Below are 27,996 nucleotides of genomic sequence, written 5' to 3' on the forward strand. Positions count from 1 at the left end.
ATATAGGCCTACTGCAGCTCTGAATGGTTATGGCGCACTGCTCTGTGTGTGAGCCAAAACCGCTCTGGAGCAGGTTTTCATCCAAGATTTCTCTGTACTTGGCTCCGTTCATATTTCCCTCGATCCTGACTAGTCTCCCAGTCCCTGCAGCACGTGCTGCTCTGCGGTTTGTTGCTACGTGCCAGCTTTACGCTTTTCACTTTTTAATTACGTTTTATATTTTTTATTTTTCCCCTCGCTCTACTTTTTTCATTCAACTTTTTCACCCTGGACGCTTTATCTGGACATGGTTCTACAGGACCTCCACCAGTCGAAGCTAAGTAGTAACATTAACATTATGCCTTCTAATTGCAGTCGCTGTACTCATAATATACAGGAGAACGATCGCCTTATGGTGAGGATTGCCGTGCTGCAAGCCCAGCTTCAGACGCAATCATTAGGCAAGGGTAATTTAAGTGTAGGAAAGGATGAAACAGCGTCTGTGCCACCAGTAAGTACAGATAGTAACGTTAGTATAAACCCCCTCGCACGGTCCCCGCAGCCGGACAACTTTTCTCATGGCTTCTAGAAAGAAATTCTGTTGGAATGCTCAACCGGTATCGCTCATTCAGCCGACAGAAACTTTCAACCAGTTCTCTGGTCTCTACTCCTCCCGTTACGGGGTCTGAGATGCCGAAGCCTCCCACCATTAGCTCTGACAAATTAAACCCTAGTCATTGGCGACTCCATTACCCGCAGTATTAGACTTAAAAAGAATCATCCAGCGATCATACACTGTTTACCAGGGGGCAGGGCTACCGACGTTAAGGCTAATCTGAAGATGGTGCTGGCTAAAGCTAAAACTGGCGAGTGTAGAGAGTATAGAGATATTGTTATCCACTTCGGGACCAACGATGTTAGGATGAAACAGTCAGAGGTCACCAAGCGCAACATAGCTTCAGCGTGTAAATCAGCTAGAAAGATATGTCGGCATCGAGTAATTGTCTCTGGCCCCCTCCCAGTTAGGGGGAGTGATGAGCTCTACAGCAGTCTCACAACTCAATCGTTGGTTGAAAACTGTTTTCTGCCCCTCCCAAAAGATAGAATTTGTAGATAATTGGCCCTCTTTCTGGGACTCACCCACAAACAGGACCAAGCCTGGCCTGTTGAGGAGTGACAGACTCCATCCTAGCTGGAGGAGTGTTCTCATCTTATCTACAAACATAGACAGGGCTCTAACTCCTCTAGCTCCACAATGAAATAGGGTGCAGGCCAGGCAGCAGGCTGTTAGCCAGCCTGCCAGCTTAGTGGAGTCTGCCACTAGCACAGTCAGTGTAGTCAGCTCAGCTATCCCCATTGAGACCATGTCTGTGCCTCGACCTAGGTTGAGCAAAACTAAACATGGCGGTGTTCGCCTTAGCAGTCTCACTAGAATAAAGACCTCCTCCATTCCTGCCATTACTGAAAGAGATCGTGATACCGCACATCTCAAAATAGGGCTACTTAATGTTAGATCCCTCACTTCCAAGGAAGTTACAGTCAATTAACTAATCACTGATCATAATCTTGATGTGATTGGCCTGACTGAAACATGGCTTAAGCCTGATGAATTTACTGTGTTAAATGAGGCCTCTCCTCCTGGTTACACTAGTGACCATATCCCCCGCGCATCCCGCAAAGGCGGAGGTGTTGCTAACATTTACGATAGCAAATTTCAATTTACAACAACAAAAAAATGACTGCGTTTTCATCTTTTGAGCTTCTAGTAATGAAATCTATGCAGCCAATCTACTCAATCACTTTCTATAGCTACTGTTTACAGGCCTCCTGGGCCATATATTCCACACTGAGTTCCCTGAATTCCTATCGGACCTTGTAGTCATGGCAGATAATATTCAAATTTTTGGTGACTTTAATATTCACATGGACAAGTCCACAGACCCACTCCAAAAGGCTTTCGGAGCCATCATCGACTCAGTGTGTTTTGTCCAACATGTCTCCGGGCCTACTCATTCTGGACCTAGTTTTGTCCCGTGGAACAACTATTGTGGATCTTAATCTTTTTCCTCATAATCCTGGACTATCGGACCACCATTTTATTACGTTTGCAATCGCAACAAATAATCTGTTCAGACCCCAACCAAGGATCATCAAAAGCTCTGCTATAAATTCTCGGACAACCCAAAGATTCCTAGATGCCCTTCCAGACTCCCTCCACCTACCCAAGGATGTAGGAGTACAAAAATTGGTTAAAAACCTAACTGAGTATATTAATTTAACCTTGCGTAATACCCTAGATGCAGTCGCACCCCTAAAAACAAAAAACATTTGTCATTAGAAATTGGCTCCGTGGTATACCGTGCAGTATCGAAGAGCCCTCACTGCTGCTCGATCATCCTATTTTTCAAACTTAATTGAGGAGAATAAAAACAATCCCAAATGCATTTTTGATTCTGTCGCAAAGCTAACTAAAAAAGCAGTATTCCCCAAGAGAGGATGGCTTTCACTTCAGCATGAACTTCTTTGACAAAAAGATCATGATCATTAGAAAGCAAATTACGGACTCCTCTTTAAATCTGCGTATTTCTCCAAAGCTCAGTTGTCCTGAGTCTGCACAACACTGTCAGGACCTAGGATCAAGGGAGACACTAAAGTGTTTTAGTACTATATCTCTTGACACAATGATGAAAATAGTCTTGGCCTCAACCGTCGAGCTGCATACTGGACCCTATTCCAACTAAACTACTAAAAGAGCTGCTTCCTGTGCTTGGCCCTCCAATGTTGAACATAATAAACGGCTCCCTATCCACCGGATGTGTACCAAACTCACTAAAAGTGGCAGTAATAAAGCCTCTCTTGAAAAAGCCAAACCTTGACTGAGAAAATCAACAAAAAAAAACAACAAAAAAATAAGTATTTTAAAACAAAATCGGCCTATATCGAATCTCCCATTCCTCTCAAAATATTTTGAAAAAAGCTATTGCGCAGCAACTCACTGCCTTCCTGAAGACAAACAATGTATATGAAATGCTTCAGTCTGGTTTTAGACCCCATCATAGTACTGAGACTGCACTTGTGAAGGTGGTAAATGACCTTTTAATGACGTCAGACCGAGGCTCTGCATCTCTCCTCGTGCTCCTAGACCTTAGTGCTGCTTTTGATACCATCAATCACAACATTATTTGAGAGATTGGAAACCCAAATTGGTCTACACGGACAAGTCTTTGCCTGGTTTAGATCTTATCTGTCGGAAAGATATCAGTTTGTCTCTGTGGATCGTTTGTCTTCTGACAAATCAACTGTAAATGTCGGTGTTCCTCAAGGTTCCGTTTTAGGACCACTATTGTTTTCACTATATATTTTACCTCTTGGTGATGTTATTCGGAAACATAATGTTAACTTTCACTGCTATGCGGATGATACACAGCTGTACATTTCAATGAAACATGGTGAAGGCCCAAAATTGCCCTCGCTAGAAGCCTGTGTTTCAGACATAAGGAAGTGGATGACGGCAAATGTTTTACTTTTAAAACTCCGACAATACAGAGATGCTAGTTCTAGGTCCCAAGAAACAAAGAGATCTTCTGTTGAATCTGACAATTAATCTTGATGTTTGTACAGTCGTCTCAAATAAAACTGTGAAGGACCTTGGCGTTACTCTGGACCCTGATCTCTCTTTTGACTAACATATTGTTACTGTTTCAAGGACAACTTTTTTCAAAAATCAGAAACTTTATCAGAAATGATGCAGAAAAGTTAATCCATGCTTTTGTCACTTCTAGGTTAGACTACTGCAATGCTCTACTTTCCGGCTACAAGGATAAAGCAGGAAATAAACTTCAGTTAGTGCTAAACACGGCTGCTAGAATCTTGACTAGAACCAAAACATTTTATCATATTACTCCCGTGCTAGCCTCCCTACACTGGCTTCCTGTTAAGGCTAGGGCTGATTTCAAGGTTTTACTGCTAACCTACAAAGCATTACGTGGGCTTGCTCCTATCTATCTTTCCGATTTACCTTTCCGACATACCTACAAGTACGCTACGGTCACAAGACGCAGGCCTCCGAACTGTCCCTAGAATTTCTAAGCAAACAGCTGGAGGCAGGGCTTTCTCCTATAGAGCTCAATTTTTATGGAATGGTCTGCCTATCCATGTGAGACGCAGACTCGGCCTCGACCTTTAAGTCTTTATTGAAGACTCATCTCTTCAGTAGGTCCTATGATTGAGTTGGTGCCCCCTTGGGTTGTGCCGTGGCGGAGATCTTTGTGGGCTATACTCGGCCTCGTTTCAGGATGGTAAGTTGGTGGTTGAAGATATCCATCTAGTGGTGTGGGGGCTGTGCTTTGGCAAAATGGGTAAGGTTATATCCTGCCTGTTTGGCCCTGTCCGGGGGTATCGTCGGAGGGGGCCACAGTGTCTCCCAACCCCTCCTGTCTCAGCCTCCAGTATTTACGCTGCAATAGTTTGTGTCGGGGGGCTAGGTTCAGTCTCTTATATCTGGAGTATTTCTCATGTCTTATCCGGTGTCTTGTGTGAATTTAAGTATGCTCCCTCTAATTCTCACTCTCTTTTTCTCTCGAAGGACCTGAGCCCTAGGACCATGCCTCAGGACGACCTGGCCTAATGACTCCTTGCTGTCCCCAGTCCACCTGGCCGTGCTGCTGCTCCAGTTTCAACTGTTCTGCCAGCGACTATTGAGCCCTGACCTGTTCACCGGACGTGCTACCTGTCCCAGACCTGCTGTTTTCAACCCTCTCTCTCTACCGCACCTGCTGTCTCTAACTCTGAATGATCGGCTATGAAAAGCCAACTGACATTTACTCCTGAGGTGCTGACCTGTTGCACCCTCTACAATCACAGTGATTATTATTATTATTATTAATTATTATCTGACCCTGCTGGTCATCTATGAACGTTTGAACATCTTGGCCATGTTCTGCATGGGCTAACTAGCTACGCCACATAGCTCCTCACACCCGGCCTTGGTCAGCAGTCCCTGCAACTGATGCCAACCGCTTCGCGGGATCGAAACTCAAAAAAGCTAACTAGCAAGTAGTCAAACTTTCCAATAGACTTTCAACATTTTCCAAAACAACAAACTTTGCCCCAAACAAACCGAGCGCCGCTATTTTCTTCAACAGGGTAGATATTTGTTGAACTTTCGTCAGGTGATTAACTTGAAAGATCTTTACAAATTTTCCACTATTGGAACCCTGTTACAAATAAGGGAATAGGGAGGCTTTTGAGACACACTCATTCACTCGTTGGGGTAGCTCAGGGGGAGCGAGACAAAACACAAAACGGAAACCAACGGTACGAAACACTGCCCCTCTTTATTCTGCCTCACTCCACACTGTATTATATACACATGGCATGCCACATCAATACAGGAACTGACTGAGTACACAATCGATAACACTTAGAATCTGCTCTGAAAATGGGAGGTAACGGTAGCAAAAAAAAATAAAAAAAGATTAAAAGAAAAATATCCATGTAAATAGATTAATCTGTTTCTTTTTGTAGACTTGAAGAAGAAAAAAAAAGTGACATGTACTGTCCAGTAAGTAGATAATGGGCCAGCTCCAGCTCTGCAGTCTAAAGTTTCCCCCTTAGCTACAGATCTTGAATCAGTTTCTCCTCCCTCCTTAATCCTAACCTCAATCCGTTAGTGGTTGATCTAAGATCAGCGTCTAGAGGCAACTTCACCCTACACCTCTAGTGAACCGTGCAGGTGGAACTGCCCTGAAATCAGGTACGAAAGAAAATCCAGGTCTGTTGTTGATGGGGAAATCAGATTCAGTATTTCAACAAATCTAAGTCTTTACAAGACAGTGTCCTTCCATAAGCAATGTTCCCTGGACACCAAAAGGAGTGAACTTCAGATCCGTATGAGAACCAACATAAGATTTATTTATAAAAACGTAGAAATAACTAAGAAAGAAAAAAAAGAGAAAAAAAACAATTCCAAGTACGACTTTGCACATAATAACGCAAAAATAAAAGTTGGACAACTTTCTTCTAAGAGAGAGAAGGGAAAAAAAAAAATAGTCTTCTCTTATTAATATTTCCTATCAGTTTTAAAATGGACAGTCTCTAGTGTACACACACTCTGTCCCCACATACACTTACCTCTCAATCACACACACACTTACCTCACATTTCTCTCTCTCTCACACACACACACACACACACACACACACACACACACACACACACACACACACACTACTCAAACACACACACAGGGGTAGAATGGCCAACCAACACATGCAGGTGGTTCTGACTGACTTGAGGGGTTAGGCTATTAGATCATAAGACCAAGCCTCCCTTCCTCTTCCTGTAGTTCATTAGAACACGGACCCCTCCTCTTCCTGTAGTTAATTAGACCAAGCCCCTCTTCCTGTAGTTCTTTAGATCAAGCCCCTCCTCTTCTTGTAGTCCTCCAGGTTGAGAGATCTGCGTGGAGCACCGTCTTTTACTGCCAGGGTGTTGGCGCTCACCGACAGAGACTTGGCTTCTGAAAACACACCGGAGGAACGACATTAGTATGACATATCCTGTTGTTACAGTTCAGGTGAAGTTGTCCCTAGAGGCTGACCTTGAATCTGTGTAGCTTCCCCCCCCCCCCCCCACACTAATGGTTAACATTGGGATTCAGGGAGAGGAAGCTGATCCCAGATCTGTCCCTCTGGGGAAAACTTCACGACGGAGTTGCATACTAGAAAGCAGGATCAAGATGGCTAACTTGCCTAAATATTCTGAAATAACTTTAGATTTTTTTTTTTTTTTTTGAAAGACAAGCTTGCAATTGGCATGGCCTAATGGACTCAAACACATAACTAACTAAAAATCAGTTAATTCTGGTTGTTTATCGAAGTTAGCTGGCTAACTAAAGAGGAGAATCTTTCCATTTCAAATGATTCGATAAATATCTTTATACAGTTGAAGTCAGAAGTTTACATACTCCTTAGCCAAATTACATTTAAACTCAGTTTTTCACAATTCCTGACATTTAATCCCAGTAAAAATTCCCTGTCTTAGGTCAGTTAGGATCACCACTTTATTTTAAGAATGTGAAATGTCAGAATAATAGTAGAGAGAATGATTTATTTCAGCTTTTATTTCTTTCATTACATTCCCAGTGGGTCAGAAGTTTACATACACTCAATTAGTATTTGGTAGCATTTCCTTTAAATTGTGTAACTTGGGTCAAACGTTTCGGGTAGCCTTCCACAAGCTTCCCACAATAAGTTGGGTGAATTTTGGCCCATTCCTCCTGACAGAGCTGGTGTAACTGAGTCAGGTTTGTAGGCCTCCTTGCTCGCACACGCTTTTTCGAGTTCTGCTCACAGATTTTCTATAGGATTGAGGTCAGGGCTTTGTGATTGCCACTCCAATACCTTGACTTTGTTGTCCTTACGCCATTTTGCCACAACTTTGGAAATATGCTTGGGGTCATTGTCCATTTGGAAGACCCATTTGCGACCAAGCTTTAACTTCAATTAGCCTATCAGAAGCTTCTAAAGCCATGACATTTTCTGGAATTTTCCAAGTTGTTTAAAAAAAGGCACAGTCAACTTAGTGTATGTAAACTTCTGACCCACTGGAATTGTGATACAGTGAATTATAAGTGAAATAATCTGTCTGTAAACAACTGTTGGAAAAATTACTTGTGTCATGCACAAATTAGATGTCCTAACCGACTTGCCAAAACTATAAGAACGAATTCATATGATCCACTAACATTTGTTGCACACAAACACAATTTTACATTCTACATTAAAATCTGCTGCTGATGGTCATGAGCTGCGAGTCTGAGCTGCGGGTCTGAGCTGCGGGTCTGAGCTGCGGGTCTGAGCTGCGGGTCTGAGCTGCGGTCACTGATCTACACACAATACCCCCATAATGTCAAAGTGGAATTAGGTTTTTATTAAATTAATTATAAATTCAAAAAGCACTCGCACATCTGAGCAATCTTTTTGCAGGTGCATGGCAACAGTTGAAACAGGATGAATGAAAAAGCTCTTGATAGTATCACTGATATTTAATAAGCTTTACGTATCGGCCTCACGGCCTTCGTCAGAGCTTTTGTGAATTTTCTGAAATCAGCACCTCTATGTACCAAACATAACAATACGCATTTCACAAACACTACAAACGTGTATAAATAAGACGCATTAAACACGTCTGTAAAACCACAATGAGGACATAGAACTACACAGCAAGTTTTCATTAATCATTGGGTACATCGTACGAAAAACATCAGAGTAATCTGAAATAGGGACATAATTCATGTTCAAATTCACAACATAACATACATAGGCATTTCATCATTAAGTCCTTTAGGAAATAATGTCTGGAGGGTGAAAATCCCCAAACACTCTCTTTTACTCAGAGTATTATTAATATCACCTTCTCTGTCTGATATCTTAACTTTCTCTATGGGCTAGGTGGGACGCTTGCAGCCTTATCCAGCCGTGTCAATACTGCCCCCTAGCCCTAACAGGTTAACTTTCTCTATGGGCTAGCCGTGTCAATACTGCCCCCTAGCCCTAACAGGTTAACTTTCTCTATGGGCTAGCCGTGTCAATACTGCCCCCTAGCCCTAACAGGTTAACTTTCTCTATGCCACAAAAACTTAAAAAAAAGAAAAGGTAGAAATGTCATGTTTTAGGTCATTAAAACGTTCTGCGACTGGATAATCTGACCTGTCGTTTCGCTGCGTCCTCATTGTGGTGTTACGGACGTGTTCAATGCGTCTTATTTATACACGTTTGTAGTGTTTGTGAAATGCATATTGTTATGTTTGGTAGCACTGATTTATTTTTCCTTCGCCTCCAACCCCTTTCCATGCGTGGAACGGATGTGGGTGGGGCTAGGTCTACATAGAGGTGCTGATTTTTTTTTTTTTATTCACAAAAGCTCTGAGGAAGGCCGTGAGATCGATACGTAAAGCTCTGAGGAAGGCCGTGAGGCCGATACGTAAAGCTCTGAGGAAGGCCGTGAGATCGATACGTAAAGCTCTGAGGAAGGCCGTGAGATCGATACGTAAAGCTCTGAGGAAGGCCGTGAGGCCGATACGTAAAGCTCTGAGGAAGGCCGTGAGATCGATACGTAAAGCTCTGAGGAAGGCCGTGAGGCCGATACGTAAAGCTTATTAAAGATCAGTGATACTATCAAGAGCAGAGTGCGGTTTCCTTTCTCATTCATTAAATTCATTTTTAAAAAATGAAACACTGAAACGTCTTGAGTCAAGAAGTATTCAACCTCTTTGTTATGGCTAAATAAGTTCAGGAGTAAAAATGATACTTAACAAATCACAACGGTAGCTCAGTTGGTAGAAAATGGCGCTTTTCACCGGCAGGGTTGTGGGTTCGATTCCCACGGGGGACCAGTATAAAAATAAAAAAACGTATGAAAATGTATATACTCACTATTGTCTCTCTCGTCTGCTAAATGACTAAAATATATATATACGTACACTACCGTTCAAAAGTCTGGGGTCATTTAGAAATGTTCTTGTTTTTGAAAGAAAATCACATTTTTTGGTCCATTAAAATAACATCAAATTGATCAGAAATACAGTGTAGACACTGTTAATGTTGTAAATTACTATTGTAGCTGGAAACGGCAGATTTTTAATAGAATATCTACATAGGCGTACAGAGGCCCATTATCAGCAACCATCACTCCTGTGTTCCAATGGCACGTTGTGTTAGCTAATCCAAGTTTATCATTTTAAAAAGGCTAATTGATCATTTAGAAAACCATTTGCAATTATGTTAGCACAGCTGAAAACTGTTGTTCTAATTAAAGAAGCAATAAAACTGGCCTTCTTTAGATTAGTTGAGTATCTGGAGCATCAGCATTTGTGGGTTCGATTACAGGCTCAAAATGGCTAGAAACAAATAACTTTCTTCTGAAACTCATCAGTCTATTCTTGTTCTGAGAAATGAAGGCTTTTCTATGCGAGAAGTTGCCAAAAAACTGAAGATCTCGTACAACTCTGTGTACTACTCCCTTCACAGAACAGCGCAAACTGGCTCTAACCAGAATAGAAAGAGTGGGAGGCCCCGGTGCACAACTGAGCAAGAGGACAAGTACATTAGAGAAACAGATGCCACACAAGTCCTCAACTTGCAGCTTCATTAAATAGTACCCGCAAAAACACCAGTCTCAATGTCAACAGTGAAGAGGCGACTCCGGGATGCTGGCCTTCTAGGCAGAGTTCCTCTGTCCAGTGTCTGTGTTCTTTTGGCCCATCTTAATCATTTCTTTTAATTGGCCAGTCTGAGATATGGCTTTTTTTTTGCAACTCTGCCTAGAAGGCCAGCATCCCAGAGTCGCTCAGGGATTTTACCATGAGGCCAATAGTAAATTTAAAACAGTTACAGTTTAATGGCTGTGATCAGAGAATACTGAGGATGGATCAACAATATATAATTTGTGCACATTTATTAAAAATAAAAACAGAAATACCTATTCAGACCCCCATTTTCCACATTTTGTTACTTATTCTAAAATTTATTAAATAATCCCCCCCCCCCCAATCTACACACAATACCCAATAATGACATCACAATACCCCATAATGACATCACAATACATCATAATAAAAGTGAAAACAGGTTTTTAGAAATGTATGCACATTTATTAAAAATAAAAAAAACAGAAATACCTTATTTACATAAGTATTCAGACCCTTTACTCAGAACTTTGTTGAAGCACCTTTTGATTTCAGTCTTCTTGGGTATGACGCTACAAGCTTGGCACACCTGTATTTGGGGAGTTTCTCCACGTTCTTCTCTACAGAGATGGGAAGCGTCGCTGCACAGCTATTTTCAGGTCTCTCCAGAGATGTTTGATCGGGTTCAAGTCTGGGCTCTAGCTGGACCAATCAAGGACATTGAGACTTGTCCTGAAGCCACTCCTGCGTTGTCTTGGCTGTGTGCTTAGGGTTGTTGTCCTGTTGGAAAGTGAACCTTCGTCCCAGTCTGAGGTACTGAGCAAGCGTTCATCAAGGATCTCTCTGCACTTTCATCTTTCCCTCGATCCTGACTAATCTCCCAGTCCCTGCAAACCATCCCCACAGCATGATGCTGCCACCACCATGCTTCACCGTAGGGATGGTGCCAGGTTTCCTCCAGACGTGACGCTTGGCATTCAGGCCAAAGAGTTCAATCTTGGTTTCATCAGACCAGAGAATCTTGTTTATCATGGTCTGAGAGTTCTTTAGGTGCCTTTTGGCAAACTCTAAGCGGGCTGTCATGGAAGCCACTTCTCAGTAAAAGGCACGTCTGGCCACTCTACCGTAAAGGCTTGATTGGTGGAGTGCTGCAGAGATGCTTGTCCTTCTGGAATGTTCTCCCATCTCCACAGAGGGAACTCTGGAGCTCTGTCAGATTGACCATCGGGTTCTTGGTCACCTCCCTGACCCAGGCCCTTCTCCCCCGATTGCTCAGTTTGGGCAGCCAGCTCTAGGAAGAGTCTTGGTGGTTCCAAACTTCTTCCATTTAACAATGATGGAAGCCACTGTGTTCTTGGGGACCTTCAATGCTGCAGAAATGTGTTGGTACCCTTCCCCAGATCTGTGCCTCGACACAATCCTGTCTCGGAGCTCTACGGACAATTCCTTCGACCTCATGGCTTGGTTTTTGCTCTGACATGCACTGTCAACTGCGGGACCTTATATAGACAGGTATGTGCCTTACCAAATCATGTCCAATCAATTGAATTTATCAGAGGTGGACTCCAATGAAGTTGTAGAAACATCTCAAGGATGACCAATGGAAACAGGATGCACCTGAGCTCAATTTCGAGTCTCATAGAAAAAGGTCTGAATACTTATGTAAATAAGGTATCTTGTATACATTTTGCACAAGAAAATTCTTAACCTGTTTTTGCTTTTGTATTTAACGAGGCAAGTCAGTTAAGAACAAATTCTTATTTACAATGACGGCCTACCCTGGCCAAACCCGGACGACGCTGGGCCAATTGTGTGCCGCCCAATCACAGCCGGATGTGATACAGCCTGGAATCGAACCAGGGACTGTAGTGACGCCTCTTGCACCGAGATGCAGTGCCTTAGACCGCTGCGCCACTCGGGACCCCATGATGAGGACATTCTTTTATTTAATACATTTATAGAATAAGGCTGTAACGTAACAAAATGTGGAAAAAGTCAAGGGTGTTCTGAATACTTTCCGAATGCCCTGTATGTAGAATTATATCAATTAAACAAATTGTATAACATTGAAGTTCTTTAAAATTACAATGAAGTGCTTGAAAAAGTCCCTGAATTTGACTGGCCAATGCCTGTATGAACCCTGCTTAAATGATGTATAGTCCTAGACCTGTTGTTGTATAGGTGAAGTTAAGGGCCAATTGTGTGTGTGTGTATATATATATATATATATATATATATATATATATATATATATATATATATATATATATATATATATATATATATATATACATATACATATACATATATATACACACACACACACACACACACACATATATATATAAATATACATATATACACACACACACACAGAGGAATATATGTGAAAATATATATATTTAATTTTTTCTTCAAATATATTCCTCTAAGTACACATGTGAACTGCATAAAAATCATTTTAATCTTTGTTTTAATCCATTTTTAAAACGTTGTTTTTATTTATAAAAAGACCCTCGTATCTTAAAACATTTAAACCAGGGACCGACACATAAAAATCGGTGAATCTTTACATTCCTATGGCTAATGCATTGATCCTGCTTTGTAGTATACCCCTATGGTGTGGTCTAGCAGCATCACTACCCCCCCCCCCCCGGAGACGGGGGTGTTCGACCCCTGAACCCACCACTTTATGCTCGTTACGTACAAACTCACCTGCATTGGGAACCTGTAGGTCAATCTTGACGTCAAAGTCGTGGACTTTAAAGAGGTCCTCTGATAGGTCGCTGGTGTTCTTAGTAGGGTCGATGACTTTCAGAGCAGCCTGTCCCGCTCCCCTGCCCATCTCAAACTCCAAGTCCATCTCTTTGCCCGACCCTTCTCCGTACTTCTCATTGAGGTGTTGGAGGATAGCTGCATGGACTGAAGGGTCTCTGGCCTGCCCAAAACACAAACAGACAGACACACTTTTTAATCTGCATATTATACGGCATGGCTGCATCCCAAATGGCACCCTACCCCAACATAGACTTACGTTAGGACACCATGGAGGAGAGACAGAGAGAGACACCATGGTAGAGAGAGAGAGACTTACGTTAGACACCATGGTGGAGAGAGAGAGAGAGAGAGAGAGAGAGAGAAAGAGAGAGACTTACGTTAGACACCATGGTGGAGAGAGAGAGAGAGAGAGAGAGAGAGAGAGAGAGAGAGAGAGACAGAGAGAGACAGAGAGAGACTTACGTTAGACACCATGGTGGAGAGAGAGAGAGAGAGACAGAGAGAGAGACAGAGAGAGAGAGAGACAGAGAGAGAGAGACAGAGAGAGAGAGACAGAGAGAGAGAGACAGAGAGAGACAGAGAGAGAGAGACTTACGTTAGACACCATGGTGGGTTTGCACTGCCGTCTAGTAAACGGGTCCATCTGCATCTTGGCATTCTGTCCTTCAGCCTGAAATTGAAATAATATTATAATAATAATTAAAAATGTAACTTAACAATGAGTCGTAATAAGCAATAGAAATGTATACTGAATAAAAATATAAACATAACATGTATAGTGTTGGTTACATGTTTCATGAGCTAAATAAAAGATTCCATACACACAAAAAGCTTATTTCTCACAAATGTTGTGCACAAATGTGTTTACATCCCTGTTAGTGAGCATTTCTCCCTTGTCAAGATAATCCATCCACCTGCCAGGTGTGGCAAATCAAGAAGCTGATTAAACAGCATGAACATTACACAGGTGCACCTCAAAATCAAACGTTATTAGTCACATGTGCCAAATACAACCGTTGTAGACCTTACAGTGAAATGCTTCCGGACAAGCCCTTAACCATCAATGCAGTTAAGAAAGTATTTACTCAAATAAACTGAAGTCAAATTATTATTATTATTTTGTTTAAATAATTATTTATTTTTCTAAGGAGCAACAATAAAATAGTAATGGGAGACAATAAAAGGCCACTTAAATGTGCAGTTTTGCCACAGAAGTTTCAAGTTGAGGGAGCGTGCAATTGGCATGCTGACTGCAGGAATGTCCACCAGAGCTGTTGCCAGAGAATTGAATGTTCATTTCTCTACCATAAGCCACTCCAATGTCATTTCAGAGAATTTGGCAGTACGTCCAACCGGCCTCACAACAGCAGACAGCGTGTATGGCGTCGTGTGGGCGAGTGGTTTGCTGATATCAACGTTGTGAACAGAGTGCCCCATGGTGGTGGTGGTTTGGGCAGGCATAAGCTACAGACAACGAACACAATTGCATTTTATTGATGGTAATTTTAATGCAGAGAGATACCGTGACGAGATCCTGAGGCCCATTGTTGTGCCATTCATCCGCCGCCATCACCTCATGTTTCAGCATGATAATGCACAGCCCCCATGTCAACAAGGATCTGCACACAATTCCTGGAAGCTGAACATGTCGCAGTTCTTCCATGGCCTGCAAACTCACCAGACATGTCACCCATTGAGCATGTTTGGGATGCTCTGGATCGACATGTACGACAGCGTGTTCCAGTTCCCGCCAATATCCAGTAACTTCACACAGCCATTGAAGAGGAGCGGGACAACATTCCACATTCCACAATCAACAGCCTGATCAACTCCATGTGAAGGAGATGTGTCGCGCTGCATGAGGCAAATGGTGGTCACACCAGATACTGACTGGTTTTCTGATCCACGCCCCTTCCTTTCTTTTCTACGGTATCTGTGACTAACAGATGCATATCTGTATTCCCAGTCATGTGAAATCCATAGATTAGGGCCTCATTTATTTATTTAAATTGATTGATTTGCTCATATGAACTATAACGTAGCAAAATCTTTGAAAATTGTTGCATGTTGCGTTTATATTTATGTTCAGTATATAAGTATATTTATAACAAACCAAAACTTTAACTGATTAAAAACATAATTGCGCTGCGATGAGAGTTATTTAGTACAGATGGAGGCTGGGATACTTACGACAAGAGCCTTCTCAGACTCCACAATGTTCCAGCTACGATTCCTCTGGTTGATGTAGCTGGAGGAGACAGATTGATAGAGAGGTTTAGATACAGTGCATTCGGAAAGTATTCAGACCCATTGACTTTTTCACACATTTTGTTAAGTTACAGCCTTATTCTAAAATGGATTAAATTGTTTCTTCCCCCACGTCAATCTACACACAATACCCCATAATGACATCACAATACCCCATAATGACCTCACAATACCCCATAATGACATCACAATACCCCATAATGACATCACAATACCCCATAATGACCATCACAATACCCCATAATGACCTCACAATACCCCATAATGACATCACAATACCCCATAATGACATCACAATACCCCATAATGACCAAGCAAAAACGGGTTTTTAGAAATGTTGGCAAATTTATCAAAAATCTCAAACTGAAATATCACATTTACAAAAACATTCAGACCCTTTACTCAGTACTTTGTTGAAGCACCTTTGGCAGCGTTTACAGCCTGGAGTCTTCTTGGGAATGATGCTAGAAGCTGTATTTAGGGAGATTCTTCTGTGCAGATCCTCAAGCTGTCAGGTTGGATGGGGAGCATCGCTGCACAGCTATTTTCAGGTCTCTCCAGAGATGTTTGATTGGGTTCAAGGCTGGGCCACTCAAGGACATTCAGAGACTTGTCCCGAAGCCACTCCTGCTTTGTCTTGGCTGTGTGCTTAGGGTCTCAGTCACAACACCTGTTGGAAGGTGAACCTTTGCCCCAGTCTGAGGTCCTGAGCGCTCTGGAGCAGGTTTTCATCAAAGATCTCTCTGTACTTTGCTCCGTTCATCTTTCGCTTGATCCTGACTAGCCTCCCAGTCCCTGCTGCTGAAAAACATCCCCACAGCATGATGCTGCCACCACCATGCTTCACCGTAGGGATGGTGCCAGGTTTCCTCCAGACGTGACGCTTGGCATTCAGGCCAAAGAGTTCAATCTTGGTTTCATCAGAACAGAGAATCTTGTTTCTCATGGTCTTAGAGTCCCCCCCCCCCCCCCCAACAGTTTCAAGTGTTTGGGGCAGTCAGCTCCGTTACACAAGCGATGTGCTTCTACTCAGGTCGTTGTATGAACAGTTTTAAAAAAATCGGAAGATGTCAAACAAATGAAATGTATTATTATTTAAAAATATATAATATGATTATTGTGTGACCTGATGGCAGAGATGTTTTTTGTCCTCTGTCTGTCCAGGTGCTCGGCCCTCTCCTCCAACTCATTCAGCTGGTCCTGGATCTCTTTGGCTCGGTCTCCTTCTCCACTCTCCTCAGCCATGGCCTGGAGGAAAACACCGGTCAAGTTCATTTTGTCATGCTACAGGATACACACGGTACACGGTACAATGAAAATGCTGACCTGCAGGTTCACGGTGGACACCATATGAACAATAAATGGAATCAGAAAATACAAAACTCTATGGAATAAACAGAGTGTACACACACACACAGTACCCAGGAGATGTTAATTTATCTACCTTATCTTTGAGTAGTGACGTTTTCTTCATGGCGTAGTTGGAAGGAGCCTTTCTGAATCTGTCTTTCTCTTTGACAATCTGTGGATTAACAAACAAGGTCAAAGTTCAACACTACAATGAGCATCATTAATACGGCACAACATAGGTATGACCGGTAAATAAGCCTGTACAAATGAGACCAATATTGCATCCCCAATGGCACCCTATTCCCTATAAAGAGCACTACTATAGACCAGAGCCCTATTCCCTATATAGTACGCTACTATAGACCAGAGCCCTATTCCCTATACAGTACACTACTTTAGACCAGAGCCCTATTCCCTATATAGTGGTACTACTATAGACCAGAGTCCTATTCCCTATATAGTGGTACTACTATAGACCAGAGTCCTATTCCCTATATAGTGGCACTACTATAGACCAGAGCCCTATTCCCTATATAGTGCACTACTATAGACCAGAGTCCTATTCCCTATATAGTGGCACTACTTTAGACCAGAGCCCTATTCCCTATATAGTGCACTACTATAGACCAGAGTCCTATTCCCTATATAGTGGTACTACTTTAGACCAGAGTCCTATTCCCTATATAGTGCACTACTATAGACCAGAGCCCTATTCCCTATATAGTGGCACTACTATAGACCAGAGTCCTATTCCCTATATAGTGCACTACTATAGACCAGAGTCCTATTCCCTATATAGTGGTACTACTTTAGACCATAGTCCTATTACATATATAGTGGTACTACTATAGACCAGAGTCCTATTCCCTATATAGTGCACTACTTTAGACCAGAGTCCTATTCCCTATATAGTGGTACTACTATAGACCAGAGCCCTATTCCCTATATAGTGGTACTACTATAGACCAGAGTCCTATTCCCTATATAGTGGTACTACTATAGACCAGAGCCCTATTCCCTATATAGTGCACTACTTTAGACCAGAGTCCTATTCCCTATATAGTGCACTACTTTAGACCAGAGCCCTATTCCCTATATAGTGCACTACTATAGACCAGAGTCCTATTCCCTATATAGTGGCACTACTTTAGACCAGAGTCCTATTCCCTATATAGTGCACTACTATAGACCAGAGCCCTATTCCCTATATAGTGGTACTACTATAGACCAGAGTCCTATTCCCTATATAGTGGTACTACTATAGACCAGAGCCCTATTCCCTATATAGTGCACTACTATAGACCAGAGTCCTATTCCCTATATAGTGGCACTACTTTAGACCAGAGCCCTATTCCCTATATAGTGGTACTACTATAGACCAGAGCCCTATTCCCTATATAGTGCACTACTATAGACCAGAGTCCTATTCCCTATATAGTGGTACTACTATAGACCAGAGTCCTATTCCCTATATAGTGGTACTACTATAGACCAGAGTCCTATTCCCTATATAGTGGTACTACTATAGACCAGAGTCCTATTCCCTATATAGTGGTACTACTATAGACCAGAGCCCTATTCCCTATATAGTGCACTACTATAGACCAGAGCCCGATTCCCTATATAGTGGTACTACTATAGACCAGAGCCCTATTCCCTATATAGTGGTACTACTATAGACCAGAGCCCTATTCCCTATATAGTGGTACTACTATAGACCAGAGCCCTATTCCCTATATAGTGCACTACTATAGACCAGAGCCCTATTCCCTATATAGTGCACTATTTTAGACCAGAGGCCTCTGGGCACTACATAAGGAATAGGGTCCCTGGTTTAAGTAGTCCACTACATAGGGAATAGGGTCCCTGGTTTAAGTAGTCCACTACATAGGGAATAGGATCCCTGGTTTAAGTAGTCCACTACATAGGGAATAGGGTCCCTGGTTTAAGTAGTCCACTACATAGGGAATAGGGTCCCTGGTTTAAGTAGTCCACTACATAGGGAATAGGATCCCTGGTTTAAGTAGTCCACTACATAGGGAATAGGGTCCCTGGTTTAAGTAGTCCACTACATAGGGAATAGGATCCCTGGTTTAAGTAGTCCACTACATAGGGAATAGGATCCCTGGTTTAAGTAGTCCACTACATAGGGAATAGGGTCCCTGGTTTAAGTAGTCCACTACATAGGGAATAGGGTCCCTGGTTTAAGTAGTCCACTACATAGGGAATAGGATCCCTGGTTTAAGTAGTCCACTACATAGGGAATAGGATCCCTGGTTTAAGTAGTCCACTACATAGGGAATAGGATCCCTGGTTTAAGTAGTCCACTACATAGGGAATAGGGTCCCTGGTTTAAGTAGTCCACTACATAGGGAATAGGGTCCCTGGTTTAAGTAGTCCACTACATAGGGAATAGGGTCCCTGGTTTAAGTAGTCCACTACATAGGGAATAGGATCCCTGGTTTAAGTAGTCCACTACATAGGGAATAGGATCCCTGGTTTAAGTAGTCCACTACATAGGGAATAGGGTCCCTGGTTTAAGTAGTCCACTACATAGGGAATAGGGTGATTATTTGAGATGGACAGATACTTACATCCTCGATGTCTTTGTCGTTGAATTTGTAGTTACAGGCCTCTTTGATGGCCTGCTCTTTCTTATTGATCTCATCTAGAGTTGGGACCTGCATACTGGCTATGATCATCTGTAGACAGAGAGGAAAAACATCAGTCTGCCCTACGACAGGCCTGACGTAACCCGACGTAACCCGACGTAACCCGACGTAACCTGACGTAACCCGACGTAACCCGACGTAACCCGACGTAACCTGACGTAACCCGACGTAACCCGACGTAACCCGACGTAACCTGACGTAACCGGGTATAACAGAACCCTGCTTTCTCCATTCTCTTTGGATATTCCCTGTTTTTCTTGTTACAAATCTTGCCGTCTACCAGGAGGAGGAGTTCAAGCAACCATGCTCCTCTATCCAATCAGCATGTTCCCACGGGTACTTCCTCAAGTCAACCATCCAACCAGAAATCTCCTTTACCACTTCCTCAAGTCAACCAGCCAATCAGCATGCTCCTCCAGTCAACTCACTGCCTCCTTCCACTTCATGAACTCGTTTTCTGTGAACTCCTGATTGGACACAAACTCCAGTCTGAAGACTCGGGTGTCACCACCATGCCTAGAGGAGAGAGATATGGGGACAGAGAAACAGTCAGCACAGAGAAACCGTCAGCACAGAGAAACAGTCAGCACAGAGAAACAGTCAGCACAGAGAAACCGTCAGCACAGAGAAACCGTCACAGATGAAGAGACAGAAGTAGCGAAACAGGAAGAGGAGAGAAAGAGAGGAGGAGGAGAGAGAAACAGGAGAGAGAGAAAACAGGAAGAGGAGGAGAGAAAACAGGAAGAGGAGAGAGAGAAAACAGGAAGAGGAGAGAGAGTAACAGGAAGAGGAGGAGAGAAAACAGGAAGAGGAGAGAGAGAAAACAGGAAGAGGAGAGAGAGAAAACGGAAGAGGAGAGAGAGTAACAGGAAGAGGAGGAGAGAAAACAGGAAGAGGAGAGAGAGAAAACAGGAAGAGGAGAGAGAGTAACAGGAAGAGGAGGAGAGAAAACAGGAAGAGGAGGAGAGAAAACAGGAAGAGGAGAGAGAGAAACAGGAAGAGGAGAGAGAGTAACAGGAAGAGGAGGAGAGAAAACAGGAAGAGGAGAGAGAGAAAACAGGAAGAGGAGAGAGAGAAAACAGGAAGAGGAGAGAGAGAAAACGGAAGAGGAGAGAGAGTAACAGGAAGAGGAGGAGAGAAAACAGGAAGAGGAGGAGAGAAAACAGGAAGAGGAGAGAGAGAAAACAGGAAGAGGAGAGAGAGAAACAGGAAGAGGAGAGAGAGTAACAGGAAGAGGAGGAGAGAAAACAGGAAGAGGAGAGAGAGAAAACAGGAAGAGGAGAGAGAGAAAACAGGAAGAGGAGGAGAGAACAGGAAGAGGAGAGAGAGAAAACAGGAAGAGGAGAGAGAGAAAACGGAAGAGGAGAGAGAGTAACAGGAAGAGGAGGAGAGAAAACAGGAAGAGGAGGAGAGAACAGGAAGAGGAGGAGAGAAAACAGGAAGAGGAGGAGAGAAAACAGGAAGAGGAGGAGAGAAAGAGGAGGTGGAGAGAAACAGGATGAAGAGAAGCCAAGGGTAGTAGCAGGTAAGAGGTGAGTAGTTTTAAATGAAGGATGCCGTACTGTAACTGTAGTCCTTTGTTCGTCCGGGTCGTTCCCAACTGGTACACTTTAGCCGTCTCTACCACGTCAACTATTTCAGCCACCTTACCACACAGGGAATTACAAGAAATACTCATCATTGAACATAACTGAAAGGACCAACGTTTAATAGGAGTAAGGAAGGACTCAATGGGCCAGTTTCCCAGACAGAGATTCACCATTGAACATGATTTTCCAGTCTAGGACTGAAAGGTTGAAAGACGCAATCAAGCTATTTTTTGTTTATTTTACTTCTACTGTTGTAAACAATATCCCACGAAGTAATACAGTAATGTCACACACACACACACACACACACACACACACACACACACACACACACACACACACACACACACACACACACACACACACACACACACACACACACACACACACACACACACACACAAGGGTAAAGAAAATATGTTTTGAGACACAAGTGTAAACTTCAAGGAGTAGTAGGCCGGTGCCCTCTGATGTCATCAGCCTGCGTCTTGCCTGAGGAGCAATAGAGAACTAACGAGGAAGTCCGTCCGTCCCCCCCCCCGTCATAAGGATACCTGGACCACCTATTGAGATGTGCCTTTTGTTCAGTAAATCAGGTGATAAATGAGGGTAAAAGGAGATTGGAGTAGGACTTTAATCTGGCTCAGGGAAACAGCCCCAATAAATGCATCTTCTTACCCTGTAAACCGGTTTGCTACTACTGTTTCCGATGCCTATCCGTACGAAGCAGCCGCTGACAGTCTTCTGGAAGAACGGCATGTGGCACCAGCGCTCCAGTTTGTGTCGGGACAGACGGATCCGGTTCAGCTCGTCTGGCAGTGACACGGGCTGAGATTTTGGTGGCGTCTCCTCTTTCCTGGACCATCCCGAGACAGAAAACATAGAAACATTGGTCACTGATCGTTGGTCAAGCAGAAAGGTTTCAAATAGTCAGAAATTTAAAAAAAGTTACAAGGTTACTGAAATGGGATTTTTGTTTAGACTAACTAAATCTTCAAGACCAAATTCAACATAAAAGTAATATAGATCTATTAAGGAACTACTGATTTGCCATCAACCCACAGCTGATGGATATATACTCACTCTTCGTCTTCGGAATAAGATGAAGAGCGTGAACTGCGATCGCTCTTTACTGAGGATTTGTCCTCCTCCTCCTCCTCCTCCTCCTCCTCATCGTCGGAGTACACCTCGCTGGTCTTCAGGGGCTGCCGTTTCGCCAGGAGCTCCGCTGTTCTGGTTTTCTTCTTCTCTCTCTCTGCTTTCAGTTCCTCCATGGCCTGAGACTTTTTATCCAGCTTCTCATCCCGTTTAGTTCTCCTCTCCTTGTTGTGAGACGTAACCTACAGGAGAACGTAGTCACAATGTACCGGGTAAGGACTATGGAACACAATGTGGTGTGTTGTTTCAAAATATACAGCACATTGGGAAAGTATTCACAATGACTTTTTCCACATTTTGTTACGTTACAGCCTAATTCTAAAATGGATTAAATTATTTTTTTACCCTCCTCAATCTACACACAATACCCCATAATGACATCACAATACCCCATAATGACATCACAATACCCCATAATGGCATCACAATACCCCATAATGACATCACAATACCCCATAATGGCATAGCGGAAAAAGGTTTTTAGAAATTTTAGCAAATGTATTAAAAAAAAAAAACGTATTTACATAAGTATTCAGACCCTTTGCTATGAGACCTGAAATTGAGCTCAGGTGCATCCTGTTTCCATTGGTCATCCTTGAGATGTTTCTACAACTTGATTGGAGTCCACCTGTGGTAAATTCAATTGATTGGACATGATTTGGAAAGGCACACACCTGTCTATATAAGGTCCCACAGTTGACAGTGCATGTCAGAGCAAATACCAAGCCATGAGGTCGAAGGGACTGTCTGTAGAGCTCCTAGACAGGATTGTGTCGAGGCACAGATCTGGGGAAGGGTACCAACACATTTCTGCAGCATTGAAGGTCCCCAAGAACACAGTGGCCTCCATCATTCTTAAATGGAAAATGTTTGGAACCACCAAGAGTTTTTCTAGAGCTGGCCGCCCGGCCAAACTGAGCAATCGGAGAAGGGCCTTGGTCAGGGAGGTGACCAAGAACCCGATGGTCACTCTGACAGAGCTCCAGAGTTCCTCTGTGGAGATGGGAGAACCTTCCAGAAGGACAACCATCTCTGCAGCACTCCACCAATAAGGCCTTTATTGTAGAGTGGCCAGACAGAAGCCACTCCTCAGTAAAAGGCACATGGTTTTCAGTGGCAGGGACTGGGAGACTAGTCAGGATCGAGTGAAAGATGAACAGAGGAAAGTAAAGAGATCCTTATTGAAAATCTGCTCCAGAGCGCTCAGGACCTCAGACTGGGGCGAATGTTCACCTTCCAACAGGTGTTGTGACTGAGACCCTAAGCACACAGCCAAGACAAAGCAGGAGTGGCTTCGGGACAAGTCTCTGAATGTCCTTGAGTGGCCCAGCCTTGAACCCAATCAAACATCTCTGGAGAGACCTGAAAATAGCTGTGCAGCGATGCTCCCCATCCAACCTGACAGAGCTTAAGAGGACCTGCAGAGAAGAATGGGAGAAACTCCCCAAATACAGGTGTGCCAGGCTTGTAGTGTCATACCCAGGAAGACTCAAGGCTGTAATCGCTGCCAACGGTGCTTCAACAAAGTACTGCTGAGAAAAGGGTCTGAATAATTATATAAATGTGATATTTCTAAAAACCAGTTTTTGCTTGGTCATTATGGGGTCATTATGGGGTATTGTGATGTCATTATGGGGTATTGTGATGTCATTATGGGGTATTGTGATGTCATTATGGGGTACTGTGATGTCATTATGGGGTATTGTGATGTCATTATGGGGTATTGTGTGTAAATTGATGTGGGGGAGAAAACGATTTAATCCATTTTAGAATAAGGCTTTAACGTAACAAAATGTGGAACAAGTCAAGGGGTCTGAATACACTTTACATACACTTTCACACTTATGTGCTGCTGCTGCTACTCTGTTCTTTATTTTACTCTTATTATCTATCCTGATGTCTAGACACTTTACCCTGCCTTCATGTACATATCTACCTCAAATACCTTATTATTATCTATCCTGATGCCTAGTCACTTTACCCTGCCTTCATGTACATATCTACCTCAAATACCTTATTATTATCTATCCTGATGCCTAGTCACTTTACCCTGCCTTTATGTACATATCTACCTCAAATACCTTATTATTATTTATCCTGATGTCTAGTCACTTTACCCTGCCTTCATGTACATATCTACCTCCAATACCTTGTACCCCTGCACAGTGAGATCTGGTACTCCCTGTATATAGCTCCACAGTGATCTGGTACTTCCTGTATATAGCTCCACATTGATCTGGTACTGGTACTTCCTGTATATAGCTCCACATTGATCTGGTACTGGTACTTCCTGTATATAGCTCCACAGTGATCTGGTACTTCCTGTATATAGCTCCACAGTGATCTGGTACTTCCTGTATATACACCTCGTACTCCTGCACAGTGCATCTTTAGAATTGTTTCAGAAGATGAACTCACCACCTGCAGGTCCTGATGAGTCCGGTCTTCATGATGACCGGATGATCTCTTCTTCTGTTCTTCCTCGTCCTTCTTCTTCTTCTCCTCTTTCTCCTTCTTCTTCGCCGTCTTCAGTTTCTTTTTAATTTCAAATCTGTACAGAAGGTGTTCGATTATGAGATATACATAGCAATAAATCAAGATATACATATCAAGGGATAGTCATTCATTTTTTTAAATTGAAATGTTTTTTTTTTCCCCTTCTGTTTTGTAAAATTATATATAGGACGCTGGGCCAATTGCTTGCCGCCCTTTGGGACTCCCAATTACGGACAGTTGTGATACAGCCTGGATTCGAACCAGGGTGTCTGTAGTGACGCCAATAGCACTGAGATGCAGTGCCTTAGACCGCTGCGCCACTCGAGAGCCCTAAAGGTGATGGCGGTGAATGAATGACAACAATGGGCTTCAGGATTTCGTTAAGGTATCTCTGTGCATTCTAATTGCCATTGATAAAATGCAATTATGTTCCAATTCTCTAACACAACATTGGCAGCGGCTTATGGTAAGGAAATGAACATTTAAAATGTTGCTTTTATATTTTTGTTGAGCACACACACACACACACCATCTCAGTCACACCTCTCCCGCCCTACGACAGTCTCAGTCACACCTCTCCCGCCCTACGACAGTCTCAGTCACACCTCTCCCGCCCTACGACAGTCTCAGTCACACCTCTCCCGCCCTACGACAGTCTCAGTCACACCTCTCCCGCCCTACGACAGTCTCAGTCACACCTCTCCCGCCCTACGACAGTCTCAGTCACAACTCTCCCGCCCTATGATAGTCTCAGTCACAACTCTCCTGCCCTACGATAGTCTCAGTCACAACTCTACTGCTCCTCCTAGTCTCACCTTATATTCTTCATATGAACTAGTAACAATACAATTAACAGTTCACAAGCAGACCCGGCTCTGTACTCAAAGGATCACTTTTGCTTCCTAGTCCAGGACTAGGCTAAATTTGTGTCCAGGAAACTGTCCCTTATAGTTCCAACTTCCTGCAGTAGTCTTACCTCCTCTTGAGCACCTCCCTCTTCTCTATCCTGTTGAAGAGCTCCTGCTCCCTCTCCTTCTCAGTCATCTGCTCCAGGCGAGCCCTGTCCTCCTCGTCTCCCATCAGGTCCTCTCCATAGCCGTCCCTGAACACATCGTCCTCCGACGAGGAGTCTGAGCTGGAGGCAGAGGTGTTGCTCTCGGAGTCAGACACCTCACCTGGAGGAAGAGACCAGCACATATTAAGATAGATAAACATCTCAATGTGCCTTTCTGTGATTCCACGTCTCCTATCACCTGGAGGAGGAGACCAGTACATGGAATTAGTTAGCATTATTAGTTGGTAGATACCCAAGAGTCAAATCAACTAGTCAAATTAACCACTGCCAGTAATCAACAACTCTCTTGGGGTCTATCTCAAATAGTCTTTCAAAGATTCCTTGCATCCCATCTCCTTCTCAAGTGTATATAGAATGAGAAGATGCATGGTCTCTCCCCTCGAATCATCCTCTCCAATGTGTTTTGAGAAGGAGCCAAGGAGAGAGGATGAGAAGTATAGAGGAAAAGATGAATGGAGAATGAGCCCGGGGTCTCAGGACAACGTACCCTCCTCGGGGGCAGAACTGTCAGCTGAACTGTCTCCACCAGAACTACCGGACGATGCAGCTTTATGAACTCTCTTCTTCGCCACCTCTTTCTTCTTCTCTGTTGTTGTCGGTTTCCCCGGCTTAACTTTCTTCTTGACTTTAGGACCACCGGCCGTCCACTATGTGAAAACGACATACACATAGAATCAGCAAACACAATGTTGTCAAGTGGAGCATCAAGGACTGTACAAAAATATAGTGTTAATAACATGACTCTTTCATGCCACTAGTATAAGGGCTGGTTTCCTGGACCCAGGTCAAGCCTAGTCAGGGGACTAAAACATTTTCTAAAAAAAGGAGATCCTCAGTTGAGCATGCTTCTTAGTCCAGGAAACAAGCCCTAAACAGATCAAAATATATTTAGAGAGGAGATTCATACCTCATCGTCACTGTCTGATGTCTCAGAGTCTGATGAGGCTGCAGGCTTGCTGACTGGCTGGTCGTCCTGCTGGTTATCCTGCTGGTCATCCGAGTCCACCCTCTTCCTCTTGGTGGCCAGAGACAGAAGCTCCTGGGTGTCACAGGGTGAGAGACAGAGGTGAGTGCCTGAGCTCCTGATACAGTATATCAAACAGACACCAAGTGGAGAAGCTGACATCTTATTTATAAAATAGGTGTTGTTAACAGTTAATATGGATTGAGAAGGAAGTGCCTGGGTGCCACAGGTTGGGATACACAAGACAGAGGGGTAAGTTTAAAACATGGGCGATAGTGTCTGAAAAGAACTACACTGAGACAATGGGCAGGTAGAATAATGGAGGAGCTTACATCCTGTATAACATAGATATTTTCAATAGTTAGTATGGATTTACTTATACAGGATGAATTCTGTATGGCCTGCCCAGAGGACAGCAGAATATGTAAATGTTACGTTTTTTTCTTGACTAAACCTTTACAGTATATTTAGAGACTGTTGCATGTGTGGAAACATTATAGTGCTATAGTTTATCAGTCACTCGTTTTTATTATGTGGTCTTATTTTACAGTGATAAACTTAACGTATTCTATTTTCATATGGTGCTGTTGTAAATAACAAATATGAGCCATCATTTGATAATATACCTCCCTGTTGAAGCTTGTGTCAATGTTTAATTGTATGTTTACCAAAACAACATGTAAATCAACAGGCCGAATTGTTGCTAGTTACCCAACTAAGTTACTATCAGGAGGTATTAATACCAAGCTAGCAAAGATAGCTAGCAAATTATTATCCTCATCTTCACTGCGGCATGTGAGGCTATGCTAAATGTACGATTGACATGTCTTTATAGCACACCACTGGCCGTACAGAACCGGGACAGTCTACCGTACAACCCATTCCTCCGTACGCTAACTTTAGCTGGCTAGCTAACGTTAGCATACTGTCCTGTCAACACCAAAATAGAACTTCAGCCGCAGAAAATAACGTTTAAAAAAACTGTACGATTTGATTAGCAAATGATCACAACACATTAGATTATTGTTGCCCACATGATACTATAAACTGGAACTGAATAAAACCCATTAAAAAAAAGCGTCAGGCCTACGGCGCGGTGTTTTTCCTCCAAACTCTAGGCACAGCTAACACCTAGTTAGCATAGCTAACACCTAGTTAGCTATTACATTTTTTATTTTTTTAAAACAAGACTGTTTTTATCCCGTTGTCAACACCGAGAGCGGGAAAACACATAGAAACCAGACAAGTTGTATCCTTACCTGATCTAAATTATCATCGCTAGCGCTGTCTTCAGAGTCAGAGTCGATAACGACTCGACCTTTCCGTTTCTTTACGTTCACCATGATTAGCTAGCTAGCTAGCTAGCAAACGGTCGTCGGTGTTGCCGTTAAACACGAGCTCAAACTCCGCAGTCCTCAGCAACGGGGCGATATAGAACTGAGCATGCGCAGCGAGTACAGAACAACACAAACTAGTGG

At 43.1% G+C, this 27,996-nt stretch overlaps 1 protein-coding gene across 2 annotated transcripts; it reads right to left on the bottom strand.

The window, feature by feature from the left end:
- Positions 1-5,296: 5,296 nt before the first annotated feature.
- On the bottom strand, positions 5,297-27,996 carry LOC106593613 (RNA polymerase-associated protein RTF1 homolog). Of its 2 annotated transcripts, none has more exons than XM_014185787.3 (16): positions 27,778-27,996; positions 26,462-26,593; positions 26,042-26,201; positions 25,456-25,654; positions 24,405-24,534; positions 21,909-22,165; positions 21,504-21,681; positions 20,799-20,881; positions 19,665-19,752; positions 19,159-19,266; positions 16,659-16,736; positions 16,341-16,462; positions 15,137-15,194; positions 13,542-13,616; positions 12,884-13,106; positions 5,297-6,499 (listed from the first exon to the last, which is right to left on the bottom strand). In XM_014185787.3, exons 1-16 carry the CDS (start codon positions 27,859-27,861, stop codon positions 6,393-6,395), a joined length of 2,082 nt encoding a protein of 693 aa, XP_014041262.3. In that variant the 5' UTR covers positions 27,862-27,996; the 3' UTR covers positions 5,297-6,392. The 2 variants fall into 2 exon arrangements, with proteins under 2 accessions (XP_014041262.3, XP_014040732.3); XM_014185257.3 differs by having other exon boundaries at positions 24,402-24,534.

Source organism: Salmo salar, chromosome 01 (genome assembly GCF_965601325.2).
Source record: "Salmo salar chromosome 01, fSalSal1, whole genome shotgun sequence".
NCBI lineage: Eukaryota > Metazoa > Chordata > Actinopteri > Salmoniformes > Salmonidae > Salmo > Salmo salar.